This window comes from Aphelocoma coerulescens, chromosome 2 (genome assembly GCF_041296385.1).
Source record: "Aphelocoma coerulescens isolate FSJ_1873_10779 chromosome 2, UR_Acoe_1.0, whole genome shotgun sequence".
NCBI lineage: Eukaryota > Metazoa > Chordata > Aves > Passeriformes > Corvidae > Aphelocoma > Aphelocoma coerulescens.
Window position 1 is genome coordinate 13,470,828 of NC_091015.1, and position 13,275 is coordinate 13,484,102.

Below are 13,275 nucleotides of genomic sequence, written 5' to 3' on the forward strand. Positions count from 1 at the left end.
TAACTCTTTTAAAAGCAGTATAAGACCAGTATAGATGCAGAAAAACAAAGTAGTGAATTTACCTATACTCATTCTTTAACCCTAAACACCTTCCCACTACCTGAAGTTGCTTGAGACACTGGTTGGAGCCCCTGGAAAGGTTAACAGTCTTGTGGCTTTTCTTGAAAATCATACATTGTTCTTTGCTACAATTTCCTTCTTCTATTATACCACAAGGAAAGTTCTTGTCTTCCCAAACTTTGTGTGCCTTCATCCTCTAAGTCTGACATTAATATATGTGTGATTCTGTAATTACTTTTTACTGATTTGGGGGTTTTTCAGTCCCCAAATCCCAGACTCTTTTGAGAAGCTGTAGAAAATACATTTTTATTCAGTTTCTCTTTTTTTTTTTTTTTTTTTTTTTTCAGACCAGGGCTAGCCACTATTACTTAATAAGCTTTAATGATTTTCTCATTCATAAAAGAAAATGATGGGAAACACTGCCTTACTCCTTTGTGGAAGAACCATCAGTATGGCAGGAAAAAATCACAAAATATAACAGCTGAGAAACCAACCCACTCCTATAGCTAAAAGGTTATCCACAGAAAGATCTCAGTCCACAGACATGTTTACTTTGATTAGATTTCTGCTTCAGAGTAAAATGTAAATGATTCAGAACTTTGAAAGTCAGATTTTTGAAAAGAAGTTAAGGCTTTATCTAATAACTGAGCAGAAGAGTTACAGCAGGTAGCTATCCTAAATCATCAAAACCTGGTACTGTTTGGTATATCCTTAAGTCACTTTCACAAATGGCACTTTTAAAAAAACCTGTAATTCTTCAAGGAATGCTCTTGCTCTTCAGTTTGACACTGGTCTTTCTACAGTACTGGATGAACTTTACTTGGCTTAAGGAAATATCTATATTTAAAATAGTGTGAACTTAAAACATACTGTACATGGAATTGGTGTTTTCTTGTCAAACCAGGGAATATCTGTATGCCATGAACAGACTACTAAGCCTGAACACATCCAGAATTATTCCATACAAATTCTTTGATGCAGAGTATAAGGGCAGGATAAACTGTGAAACAGCTCTGGAAATCAGCAGCATTCCACTGTCTGAATATTTTAACATTCACAGCAAAATGGCTTTTGATAATCTGCATTTAATTGCAAGAGTCTCACTCCTTGCATGTTTGCAGTGTCCACACAAGGGATTTCAACCTGGTTGGCTGTTTGGAACAGAACTTGACTAGTGATCATTAGTAGTTGTAAGCTCTGATCCCCTCCAGCCCATGCTCCACCACCCACTTCTTCCTGCAAGACAGATTATTGCCTCTTCATGGAAATCCTCCAGCAATGTACCATTAATAAATGAATGGACAGGTTCTGTGCTATGTTAGCTCAGGAAAGCTCAACATCCAGAGCTATATATGTGCCACCCATATCACAACATGGATAGTAGTTGTAATTTTTGTAAACTGGTAACTAGAAACTCTTGCCAATTCTTCTCCCGATTAGTATAATCCTTTTCTCATAATCTCTTATAATAATGTTTTATACTTCATTTATCTTACATAATTAGACCTCATACAATCTCACAACCTTGTTACATTTGTTTTTTAAAGTTCATTCCTCCTTCTGAGGAAGAACAAAACAAACACTCTATGTGGTAAATTTTATTAAAAATGTTTTCAGAATGATGTATGTATAACTTGTATGTGTACCTACTGGGGAAGAAACCCAAATCTTGGAGGTTCTCATTCCTGTTAGGTCTATCACTATTCATGTGCAAGTCTTTAAGTTTTGGCCTTAAATCAGATCCCAGGATAGACTTGTTTTCTTGTACTTCATTACTGAAGTTTCCTGTTTCACACATTTAATGGAAAAACTATCAATATTTCTTTCTAAACTGTTGGGGTTTTTTTCCAGGAGACTGTTAGAACAGCTGGGAAAACTGCCAAGAAACTTGCTAAAGACAGTAAGAACAGGAATTAAATCACAGAAAAACATGAAAAACCTGTAGCTGTGTCTGAACAGTGAAATAGTATTAAGAATTGTAAACAGTGAAACAGTATTAAGAATTATAAATAAAACAATATTAACTTTTTTAGCAGTGTGGTAAACTTTTTGATATGCAACATCATGTTTTAGCAGATATATGCAAATGACATCTGAAGTATAATGTAGAACATTACAAAGTCTATGACACTGTAAAGTTCTTGTTAAAAACAGCCTGGGAAGAGCCTCTACTGACTTCACATTTTCATAGTCCTTTCTGCAAGTTTCTTAGGTGATGTATATTAAACCAAGGATTTATACCTCTTTCATCCTTTCAGTAGGTTCCCAGCAGCCTTTATGATCACCTAGAAAGTACAGAAGCAGCAGGTTGAAGAACATTTTCATCATTTTCCAATAATAAGTTTGATGAGCTATGGCCATAAAACTGCAGCGTGTACTCAGTTGTCTCAGTCATGGGCTGTAAACTGTTTACACCAGTTTTATTTCACTTCTGCCTTTCTGAACTCCTGCATGCTGCCTTTATTCCACACAAGTGAACACTGGGAATATGACAAAATATAACATGGCAGGTGTGCTTTAACAGACAGACTATTTCTCATATAAAATTCAGATATATTAGTCCAGGTGGATAATGGTAATAAAATTGGCATCTAAGCTAAAAATTATCTGTAGGTCAGCAAATGGATCGTTTGATCTTTCGAGTGTCCCAAAGCTTTCTAAAACTGCAATTGATAGAAAAGGTTCAGTGGATTTCAATGAAATTGGATAATATGCATGGAATCAAATTAATATAAACTGACTCCTCCATTTCCTACACTGGAAACTCCTAACTAGAACTCAAAGGGTTAGGGATGCCATTCTCACCCTTGACTTAACTGGGCAATAATTTCACCTTTGATGTTTTAAAAACATCATTAATTCTTCTCCTTAGTTGTGTACCTACCAAACCGCAGACAGCTTTGCCATTTGTACCAGGTTTGAAGTTCTTAAAGTTACTAATACTATTGCTAAGGGAACAAGAGCAGACTGCCAGCTGGGACAGCTGCCGGGCAGGGAGCACCAGAGGACACGTGCTGAGTTGCCTGGTGTTGTAGAAGGATGTTGACATTATGTGCTACAAAGCTTGCTTGAAATTCACATCTTTAGTGCTGCGTTTAAGTTCAGAAAGAAAGAAAAAAGAAAGCTGTTTCCCACTGCTCTCCTGTCCTCCAAACTCTGCCTCCACTCTAGTTAATTTGAATTGTTTTACCATTTCTACACAAAAGGTATATATTGTCAGGCCACACTGAATGTCCAATGAACGGTGCAATTCTATCGCCCTTAGTGAAATCCGTGAAAAAAGTGAGCGATATCTATAAACCCCTATGACTTCTGACGGCTTCGTGGAGGAGATTGCTCAGCAGTTCCATTGATACTGCTGTTAATGATGCACTAGTTTTCGCACTGTGTTGGTCCTGTTGCGTTAACAGATACCCGAAAGACCACAAAGAGCATCTGACTTTGGCCGTGCGCGGTGGCTGTTCCCCCCTGGACACCCGGAGGGACAGCAGACCGCTGCGGTGTCCTGCCACGCACCTTCTCGACGGTGCCATGTCTCTCTTTCTTCGGACCCGCGAACCTGAGGCAGGGCGGCAGCAGGCAGCGCCCCGAGGAGCAGCAGCGGTGCCCGTTCCCCCCAGAGCACCAGCCGGGGCCGAGGGACCAGGATTTCGCGAGGCTCCTTGTGTCGGTGCGATCCCGGCTCCGCATCCCCGGCACCCAGCGGGGCAGACGGGGCGGGGGCAGCCGCACGCCCTCGGGCTCCGTCGGGACACTCGCTCCGGCCGCGTGCGGGACCCGCCGGCTCCCCCGCCCGGTCCGCGCCCCGCGGAGCCGGCCGGCTGCCCCCGCCCCGCCGCACCGCCCCACGCCTCCGGAGCGGGAGCCAGCGCCGCCGCCCCGCCCGCCGCCGCTGCGCGCCGGGGCAGGCGTCGAGCAGGTGGCCGCGGGCAGCGCCGCGGCATGTGAGCGGCCCCCGGCCCTCGGGAAGGCAGCACCGGCCCCCGTCCTGCGCTGCCCTCCCTTCCCCGCGCCTCCCCGGGCCGGCCGCGAAGGCAGGGCGAAGGCAGGGCGCCCGCAGCGGCAGCCCGGCGGCGGCCGGGGGCTGAGCGCCGCGCCCCGCCGGGGGGCGGCCGTGGCGGAGGGCGGAGGGGAAGAGGAGGAGGAGGAGGAGGAGGAAGGCTGCGCGGGGCCGGAGGGACGCGGGAGCCCCCCAGCCGCGCAGGATGAAAGTCACGGTGTGCTTCGGGAGGACGCGGGTGGTCGTGCCCTGCGGGGACGGGAACATGAAAGTTTTCAGCTTGATCCAGCAAGCGGTGACCCGGTACAAGAAGGCGATCGCCAAGGTGAGGGGCGCGGGGAGCGCCGCCCGCGATCAATATGGCGCTTCCCGGAGTGGGGAGGGAAGCGAGGGGGAAAGTCCGGGCTGCCCCGCCGGGGGGAGCGGCGGGAGCGGGGCCGGGGGTGGCCGGCGGCGGCGGCGGAGCCCGCGGGGAGCGTGTGCCCGGCGCCGCCGCGGGGGGCGGGGTGCGCTCGGCCCCTCCGCAGCGGCCAGCGCGGCCCCTCCGCGGCTCCCCGCGGGAGCCTGGCGGGCCTCGGCCCTTTGTTCGCCGGTGCCTGGCGGCCCCCGGAGGTGTCCGTGCGGGAGCCGCCCGAACCCGGCCGGCAGAGCAGCGCGGGGCCCGGCGGTGCCGGGTCTGCCCCGGGGCGGGTGGTGGGGCCGAGGCGCCGCGGGCCGGGCGGGAGTCGCCGCGGAGGGCTGGAAATCCAGCTCCAGGCTTCCCGGCCCTCCAGGCCCCGCGGGGAGGGCGGTGCGAGGGGACCCCGCTGCACGGGCGTCCGGCGGCGCCCCGCAGGCCGCCCCCCGCGCCGGGCGAGGCTCCGAGGGGGCCCAGCAGCGCGGGCGCCCCGGCAGCTCCGCGCCCGCCGCGCCGCGGGGGGAGGCTGCGCGTGTGCGGGACGGTCCGCGGTGCCCCGGGGTGCGGGGAGCGCCGGCCCGGCCCGCGGCGGGGCTGAGCCCTACAACCGCCTGCGCTGGCCTCCCGCAGCCCCATGTTGAAATTCCTGGCTGAGCGTGTGTGCAGGCAGTTGCAAACTTGGCTTTCCCTCCATAGGCAACTTGTTGGATTTTGGTTTTTTTCCCTTATTTAAAAAAAAAAAAAAAATTTCTTTCTCTCTTTCCTATTCTCCTCCCCCGCTCTCCCCCAACGTACTTTCTTGTTGCTGCAAACTTCTTTTTAATCAACTGGTTGGTTGGACAGTATGACTATCGTTGTCTGAGAACTTGAGCAGTGCCCTTCCCCTTTCCTCTGCCTTGTCGATCCAAGAAGTTTGAGTGTGCTTCTCCCCCTTAGCACTTCTGAGACATTTTACACTTCTGACCCTGGAAGTTTTGCTTTGGCAAATGCAGACTGCCAGGCTGTCCTGAAACATGCGATGGAAGGAATATTGTGAACGATTCATCGATTGAAGTGATTCCCAAGAAAATTTTTAAAATCAGTTTTTTCATAGAGAATTCCAGATGCTGGGAGGAGAAAGTTAACTGAGTTTGCTGTCACCTCCCCACCTGATTCCTGAAGATCATGGTTTTGAAGAGGGCAAACATATTCTGATGCTGGCTGAAAAAAGAGAAAAATTATTCTCTAGGATATGGCTGTGGCTGCATACCAGCAGTCATTCATATACAGCAATTAATGCGCATGACAGTCTACCTGCATATAGGAGACAGGCTGAAAGTACCTCTCTGGTTAAGGTAAAGCAGTGAACAGTAAAATGAGACTCTGTGGAGGACTGAATGCCTCATTGGGCCATTCAGATGAGAATTGTTTGCAACATCTGTTCATCAGTGCTACGACATTAATAAAAGTGATTATTTTGCTATGTTTTGTTCCAAAACTGTGTTCCATGTAACTCCTGTGGCAGTGGACTGCAGCGTCCTGGCTTCCAGCTATTAAGTTGCATTAAGGGATGGCAGTTGCATTCTGCAGCATAATGTTAAACCTGGGAGGGATTGAAGTGGTAAGCACTGGGGAGACACATGCCAGTCACCAGGAAAGGTTACATCATTGCAAATTGCACTTCAGAAAAGAAGTGGCCCGCCTGTGGAAGCATGAGGGGAAAAAAAACCCCAAGAAACTCTTTGTTGACTATGGCCGTGTGCTTATTAAAAAGCCAGTTTGCAGAGGGGCAGCCATACTTTGACTGGTCCCTGGTACCAAAAGCTCTGTATTCTGGGTTAAAATGACACAGTGGTTTTATTTATTAGTATTTATATGGTGGTTATGCTGTATGCTGCTGGTATGGACTTGAGGTAGCTGCAATTACTGAGATTGTTTCTATTCTATGGAAATTCTGTGGTTAAAAGCAGTGGCAGTATCCATGGGCTTTCTCTGAGTGTTTTATATGGTCACTGTCAAACTTCACTTTTGACTGAAGATTTTCTGTGGTGATGTTTAGGTAGTAAGGAACTGGATCTTACAGTAATTAAGTTTTGTAAGTAGGCGTATAGTGCTGTTTGCTGTGCTCGCAGTAGAGTAACATAGTAATTTTATGGTTTGGATGCCAGAATTCCACAGATGACTGTCTTTTTGTAGCAGTTAGGTGGCTCCTTTCTGTGCTAATGTAGCAGATGAGCAAATCCCCACTTCATAAAGAGACAAGAAAGGGGACAAAGTAATTCCTAAACTGAGAGGATCAAAGTATATGTGCCCGTATGAACTTACAGTCTGCCAGCAGGTATCAAGCTGACACTGAAATCTACTTCACCCCCACTGTGCTGTTATGGAAAGAAGCATATCTGGTGGAAGATTATTCAAAATATTTGAATGAAGTTTATGGTTTTCATACTTACAGGAAAACCAGCATTTCTCATCCTGCAAGAATGTGTGTCTACTGTATGTAGCAGTTCCTTCAGGAGAACTCCTCGAAGCCTATGAGAACTGAGTTGTCAGCCCTTCCCAGATCACCTCCCACTTTGTCATGGTTTCCCGGTTGTGATTAGCCATAAGTGATCTGCATAGTGTACTTATGATGTCCCTGTGCAGCTGTAGTGAGGCAGCCCAAACCCATGATTGCAGAGTGCCAGGAGTGAATAACTTCAAAATTTGACCTCAGTGTTCTGGCTTGGTCTTATTTAGCTTCAAGAGACATGTCAAGAATGGAAAAAATACTTCTGGAGAATAATGCACATAATAGTATGGTTCTCCTCTCTGTAAGATTTTAGGAGTTAAAAACATACAGATGACATACAGATAACACAACTGCAGATAACTGCAGTTAGTTCTGGGTGCTATGTCTTTGATTAGGATTCATAAATCTCCAAAAATTAATTATGGATTAACCCTCCTGTCAGTACTAAATCTTTGTGTGTGGAATTAGTTATTAATATTGACAGGCTGTGTTTAAAGCCTGGCCTGTGTAGTGTGTATAAATTTTTCTGTACTTTTGCTTTTATTCCAAGAAAAGCTTTGTGTCTGAAACATGCTGCATTCTTTCTGCAGGCTGTGTTTGCGGGAAATGAACCAGCAAATGATAAAGAGATGTTTGAAATGTCCACCTTGTTCAGGGCAAGTGGAGTCAGCAAAATCGATCACGTTTAATGAAACCCAGTTTTCATGGGGGCACACTAATGGTGCACTTTTGTGTGGCTGGATGGACTGATGCAGCCTCTGGCACAATCTCTGCCTGAGTCTTAAAGGAGTACAGCTTGGGCAGGGGACAGCTGGCTTGAGGAATGGTAGGTACATTTTCCAAACCCTGCAGGGGTTGTGCAGATTTGGAGCAGGTGTAGTTCTGCTTATGGCTTCCTAGCAATTAATTTAATGGTTAAAAACTTGCAAGAAGGTAAGAGTGATTTAAGAGGGGAGGTCAGCCACACCTGAGTGGCTTAACATTGATGGCAGGAGATGATGGACTGCACCAAAAGGGAGAAAGCAGACAGACAGTTGAGATGAAACATGCTTATCAAATATTGAACTAGTGTTAAAAGGTGGAAAATTATTATAAAAATGATGTATTGAGCAACTATTGAAAGGATGTAGTTGTGCATCTTGTAACTTTGGTTTGACTTAGATGTAGCCAGAGATGTTTCTGACATTTTTTGTTGACTTTTGACTGTCAGCATAATCTTTCATCCTTTGGTTTTTTGGGGCGGATATTGTAAGCATTTTACCTTTATCTTCTTTTTCTTGCAAGTAAAAATAGGTGTGCAAAAGTGGTAGGCAGGTATAATTTTTTTTTTTTTTTTAATTTTAATGTGATGTAAATGAGCATGGTAAGCAAGAATATGAAATAGGAGATCATAGATATGCTGGAGTTGTTCAATGTCACGTTCAGTCCCCAGAGGGGTTGTTTGGTCTCCATGATAGTTCAGTCTGATGCCCTGCATATCGTGAGCTTGTAGTGGTGTTCCTAGACCTTACAGATAACTCTCATTTTCTAGTTAAAATAAGTAAATTAACAGTTTTCCTGCTGAATCAAAAAGATTTTAATAGAAGTCTCAAGACACCTTTTTTGTCGCCCTCGCCAAATGCTGTAGGGAGGTGAAGTTTTGTGGGGGTTTTGATGTTGCGTGGAACAATACTTCAATTGTTAATTTGAAAACTGCAATGCACTAATATTTGTGAAAAGAAATTGTAATCTGCTCTTTGATAGTGGTAGAGGCTGTTGCTGATAAGAGACCAGAACTCCAGGAAAGTTGGCAGTGTAAGCAAAGGTAACAGGTGTCAGATGACCATATTCTCATTTAATTTGTACATTGGGGGCTTAGGCCACCCAGAGCTTAATGCTCCCATCTCTTTGGTAGGTCTGATATTCATCAACAGGGAATTGTGAGGGGGGAAGGTTGTAGTTTGAGTGCATGTGTGTGTGAAGCTTGCTTTTTTTACTGTTTTTTGATTTTATTCCCCCCAGTACCAGCTAACAGGGATTATTTGCTTAAAAGTCTGTTCTCAGACAGCCGTTCTCTGAGTACACAACGACAACTTTGATACAAGTTATGTTCTGTAGAGCAAACAGTTGCATGGTTCCTCATGACTGTGTCACTGGGGCATCATTTGTAGAGCCTAGTATATGGGTGGGTTGGTATGAAAAACTGCTGATTTTACTTGGACTTTGTATTGTTCTTGGTACATTCCTCGAGTCTGACCACTAGGTTTTTGCCACAGGCTTAAACGGATCTGCCACAATGCCCATTCAGAGACCTCTTTGGCAATACTCAAGGGCAGTAGTGACTAAATTTAGCATAAAAAAGATTTAAAGTTGGGGGTTTTTTTGGTGTGTGTGTGTGTTTTTTTTTTTTTGTTCTGGATTTCATTTTGATATATGTGCAAATATCAAGCCTTTTTTAAGTAGAAAAAAATCTTACAGGTTATTTTCAGAATGCACAGGAATCCTCTCAAGCCCAAAAAGGAACCAAAAAGCCAAAAAAGTCCATGTCACCCCTGCTGCTCAGTTGGCTGTCAGTTTAGTTCCAGATGACATCTCCAGGATGATGTTTCTGGGCTCTGCATTCCTAATTGGCTGGGTAGTATTCCAGTGATTTACCTGAGATCAGCCAGGATTCCGTGGGGCTCCTGGCAGTTTTCTCAAGCTGGCTCTTGACCTCTTCGCTGGTGCTGGGCTCCCAACAGCGGCAGTGAAACCCAGCTGATGGGTAACATCATTCTGCTGAGGCTTGGTGAACAGCAGTGGAGAGATGCTAATTTAAGAAAGATCAGTACTGAAATGGGTCATGATTGCTTCGTGTTTAGAAAGCTGCTGTGTGATCCTGCAGGTTTGGTGCTGGAAATGCACGGCTATAGTGATAAATTCCCTCTGCTCATTATGGAAAACTTTCTTTTAACCTGTTTTCTCCAGCTCTCTGTGTTTTCAGCCAAATCAATGTTTTCCTGTCATTGTCTCATCTGTAAATACAGGTGACTCTTGCACATTGCAAGAGAAGTTGCAGGGTGAAGGTAGAAATGAACCTTTGGAGTGAGCGTGGCATGGTGGTGGCTACGGAGGTCCCCTGCACGGGGACTTTGCTGTATGGCAGTGCTGTGCCCGAGGGACCAGTGGCCTGCAAGGCAGCGAGCTGCACAAGCCCTGCCATGCCCTCTCTGCCAGCTCTTGCCTGTGTTCAGCCGTCCGTCACACGAGAGAGGAGGCTTGTCTTAGGAAGGCCTTAGAGCCACGCTGGGGCTGTGATTCACCGCTGTGATTTGAGCAAGCACCCGGGATTATTCAAAGCTGATAAAGAAGACTGAATTCTGTAGTGCTTACAGAGCGGGGCTTGAGAAGTGGACGGCATGTAAGCCTTCAATTTGGAAGGTGCTTTCAGTAGAGGATGTGTGTGGTTCTGCTTAGCCTGGCTGTGAGAAGCACCTATCCCCGGCTGGACGGGGAGCATCATGGCTTTCAGTTTGGCATTATGTGGTTCCTCAGTGTTTCACTGTTACTTAACAGTGATCAAAATGAAGTGTGTGTTTGTGGAAGAGTGGCTTGAGAGTGATTTCCCTTTGAGCAAAGCACCATTCAGCTGCTGAGCAATTCCTGTAGCTCTGAGGGGGAGGACTGTGGAGGAGCCTGTGAAAGCGCTCAGCGCATTTGGGGAACAGTTCCTGGAGGCAGTCTGGGGTTTAGGGAGTTGCCAGCCTTTCTTCTCCTGGGCAATAGCCTTCCACCAGTGGAAAGCCATCTGATTCTCCGAGCTTTTTACACTTTAACTTCGGTTATAACAGCCACAGATGTTTTAGTTCTATTACAAAAACACCACTGGAAGTAACACATTCTCAGCTGTACCAGACTATGACATCTTTTGGTCGTGGCACATTTAATCTGGTAAAATAAGATGGAGTAAATGGGGGAGAAATGCTGGTGATCTTAGTTATACAGAATACGGTTCATGTAACTTTAAAACGATTTCCTGGTTCTTCAAAGGAAAACAAACCTTTTCATCCAAATATAAATTGAATGGATAAAACATGCAACAATGCTGAACCAGTGCTTATGTATATTGAAAATAAAGTGGAATTCTTCTAACATCAATCCAGAATATAGCACAGATGTTCTCACTCAGAAATATTTTCTGAGCAGTAAGAAAATAAAAAGTGAAGCAAAAAGTATTAAAAAATTCTGCAAGATACTTTAGGGCATCTGTGCTTTATTTTTTTTTCCTCCTTTTTAATATACATTATATATTTTGTTTCTTTGAGGTCATTTTGATGTGATGCTCAGCAAGTCTGGTACTGGGAAATGGATAAAAAAACACCAAAAGCCAAACTGCCTTTGAGCTAAGTTACATAATTCAGTGGGGCTGTTTAAAAAAACTGAGAAAGTAGAAAAGAAAACAGCAGCACAGTCATAATACTTGTTGAAATGACTAATATTACTAGTGAAAGAGAAATGAGTCAAATTTTAAATTGGGGAAAAAGAATTTTAAATTAACAGCATTTTTTTTTGTTTTTGAGATAATCACATTAGTTTTACTTGTTACAATACCTCAGCAATGTCCAGGTTTTTTTTCCTATGGGTATCCTTAGTTGTTTTCTCAAATTGGCCCCAGGTATTTATTAAATTGGAAATAATTGTAATAACTATTTTGTTGCAATATTTGCTTGCCTTTTTTTTTTTTTTTTTTTTAATCAGGTAGTGGGTACTTGATGGTAACTTATTTTCTACTTCAGTTCGCTGTGGTGAAGTGATGCACATTAATCACCTATTTAGTGCCAAACAAAAGGACAAATGCATTCCAACTTTCTTACTAGAACTGTTGGACTGGATCCCGTGCCCTACGTTTCAGGGCTGGGGTCTCTCATGCGGGGGAAGAGGAATGAAGACCAAAAAAGTTTCTGTACAAGGGAATGATCCTTGCTGCCCAGGAGCAGAAACCAGCATCCCCTGGAGATGGGCCCTGGGATGCTGCTGTGGTCCTGCCAGAGACCATGCTCTGGTGCTGGAGAAGTTGGCTGATGTTGCTTCCTGGATCATTGTGCCTCCAGCTTGTCAAGACTTCTGTGGTGACAGAAACAGGGCTGGCAGAAGGGAAGTGACTGTGGGGAGAAGGATGGTCTTCTGTAGAGGTGGAATAAAGGATGGGATGTCCTTGGAGTTTGGTGGAAGGAAATGCTTTTGAGGTAATGATAGACAGATGCCTTTTTTTTTCACGTGAGTTGGAAATGGGAGTTTCCATGGAAGCGAGACACTAATGCAGTACATTAAGTACAGACAAACAGAAAGCACCAAAGATGGGAAGAAATGGGTTAACTTGGTGCCCTGGAGGCAAGCGGTCCATTTAGCAAGAGGATGAAAAATTGACCTCAGTGGCGCAACAGATGTCGCCCAAAGGCTTTCATTTTAAAATAAACGTGTGGAGTTTATTATAGGAAGGTTTTCTTTCTGGGCAATAAACTTAGTGAAAGTAGTGTATCCCTAATTTGATAGAGAAAATAGACACGGTTTTGGAAAAGCAGTGTCACATTTTTGGCCATACTTTACTCATTCTCTCATGCTTAGCCTGCCGCTGATGCAGTGAAATTATGAATTTGTTGCAGGAGGAGCGAGCTGGTATATCATTAGCAGTTTTCTTTTTAAGTGGCAACATTTATAGGATTTTTTTTTTCCGGGTGTGCATGTCTTTACAGACTGAGAATAGCAATTTAAAATGTTGCTGGTGTGGATGTTGTATTACTAGAAAAAAAAAGTTACGTGGGTATAAAGTATTTTAAATGGAGATAGAACTTCTGGGAGTGCCTGTATGTTTGTGTGTGCACCCACTTAGTTGTTTTCATTTGTTTGAAGAAACGTAGCCACACTTACTAAATGGAAAAGTAGTTTCACCTTACCCCATCTTTTTTGCATGTGCTTTCAAAGTTGTTGAGTTACTCTATCTTCCCCCTAGGCAAAGGCTACATAATTTTTTTCCTTCTCTGTTAAATGTCAGAAGCAGTATCTTACTTGGGAGAACCTTGCAGCGATACACCTCTTTGCACATACAATGAGAAGAACATCTTTGTTCCAAGTTCTTTGAGTCCTGAATAGGAAGGAGCTGAATTCAATAAATATTGGAAAAATTACTTCTGGGGATGCTGGAGTGGCTCTGTGACCACACAGCTGAAAGTTTTGTTGCTACAACAACTTAAATGACAGTTGAAAAACCCCAATGAAATGGAAGCTTCAGAACCTTTTGCTTCTTTAATAAGCTGCTAAGTGAAATAACAAAGCTTGATTTAATTTGACCTCTCCAAGAACCTGTTGGAC

At 44.7% G+C, this 13,275-nt stretch overlaps 1 protein-coding gene and 1 long non-coding RNA gene across 13 annotated transcripts in view; both read left to right on the forward strand.

Annotated features, from left to right (window-relative positions):
* The window catches only part of LOC138106242 (uncharacterized), a 35,573-nt gene extending 33,564 nt beyond the window's left edge, over positions 1–2,009 (forward strand). Inside the window, exon 3 of the long non-coding RNA XR_011148946.1 lies at positions 1,912–2,009. This is a non-coding gene — a long non-coding RNA (uncharacterized lncRNA). The remainder of the gene's footprint in view (positions 1–1,911) is intronic.
* Positions 2,010–3,964: 1,955 nt separating this feature from the next.
* Positions 3,965–13,275, forward strand: part of PARD3 (par-3 family cell polarity regulator) — a 449,586-nt gene continuing 440,275 nt past the window's right edge. For all 12 annotated transcript variants that reach the window (XM_069006483.1, XM_069006487.1, XM_069006484.1 and 9 more), the window contains exon 1: positions 3,965–4,385. In XM_069006483.1, coding sequence (XP_068862584.1) covers positions 4,266–4,385 — 120 coding nt within the window. In that variant the 5' untranslated portion in view covers positions 3,965–4,265. The remainder of the gene's footprint in view (positions 4,386–13,275) is intronic.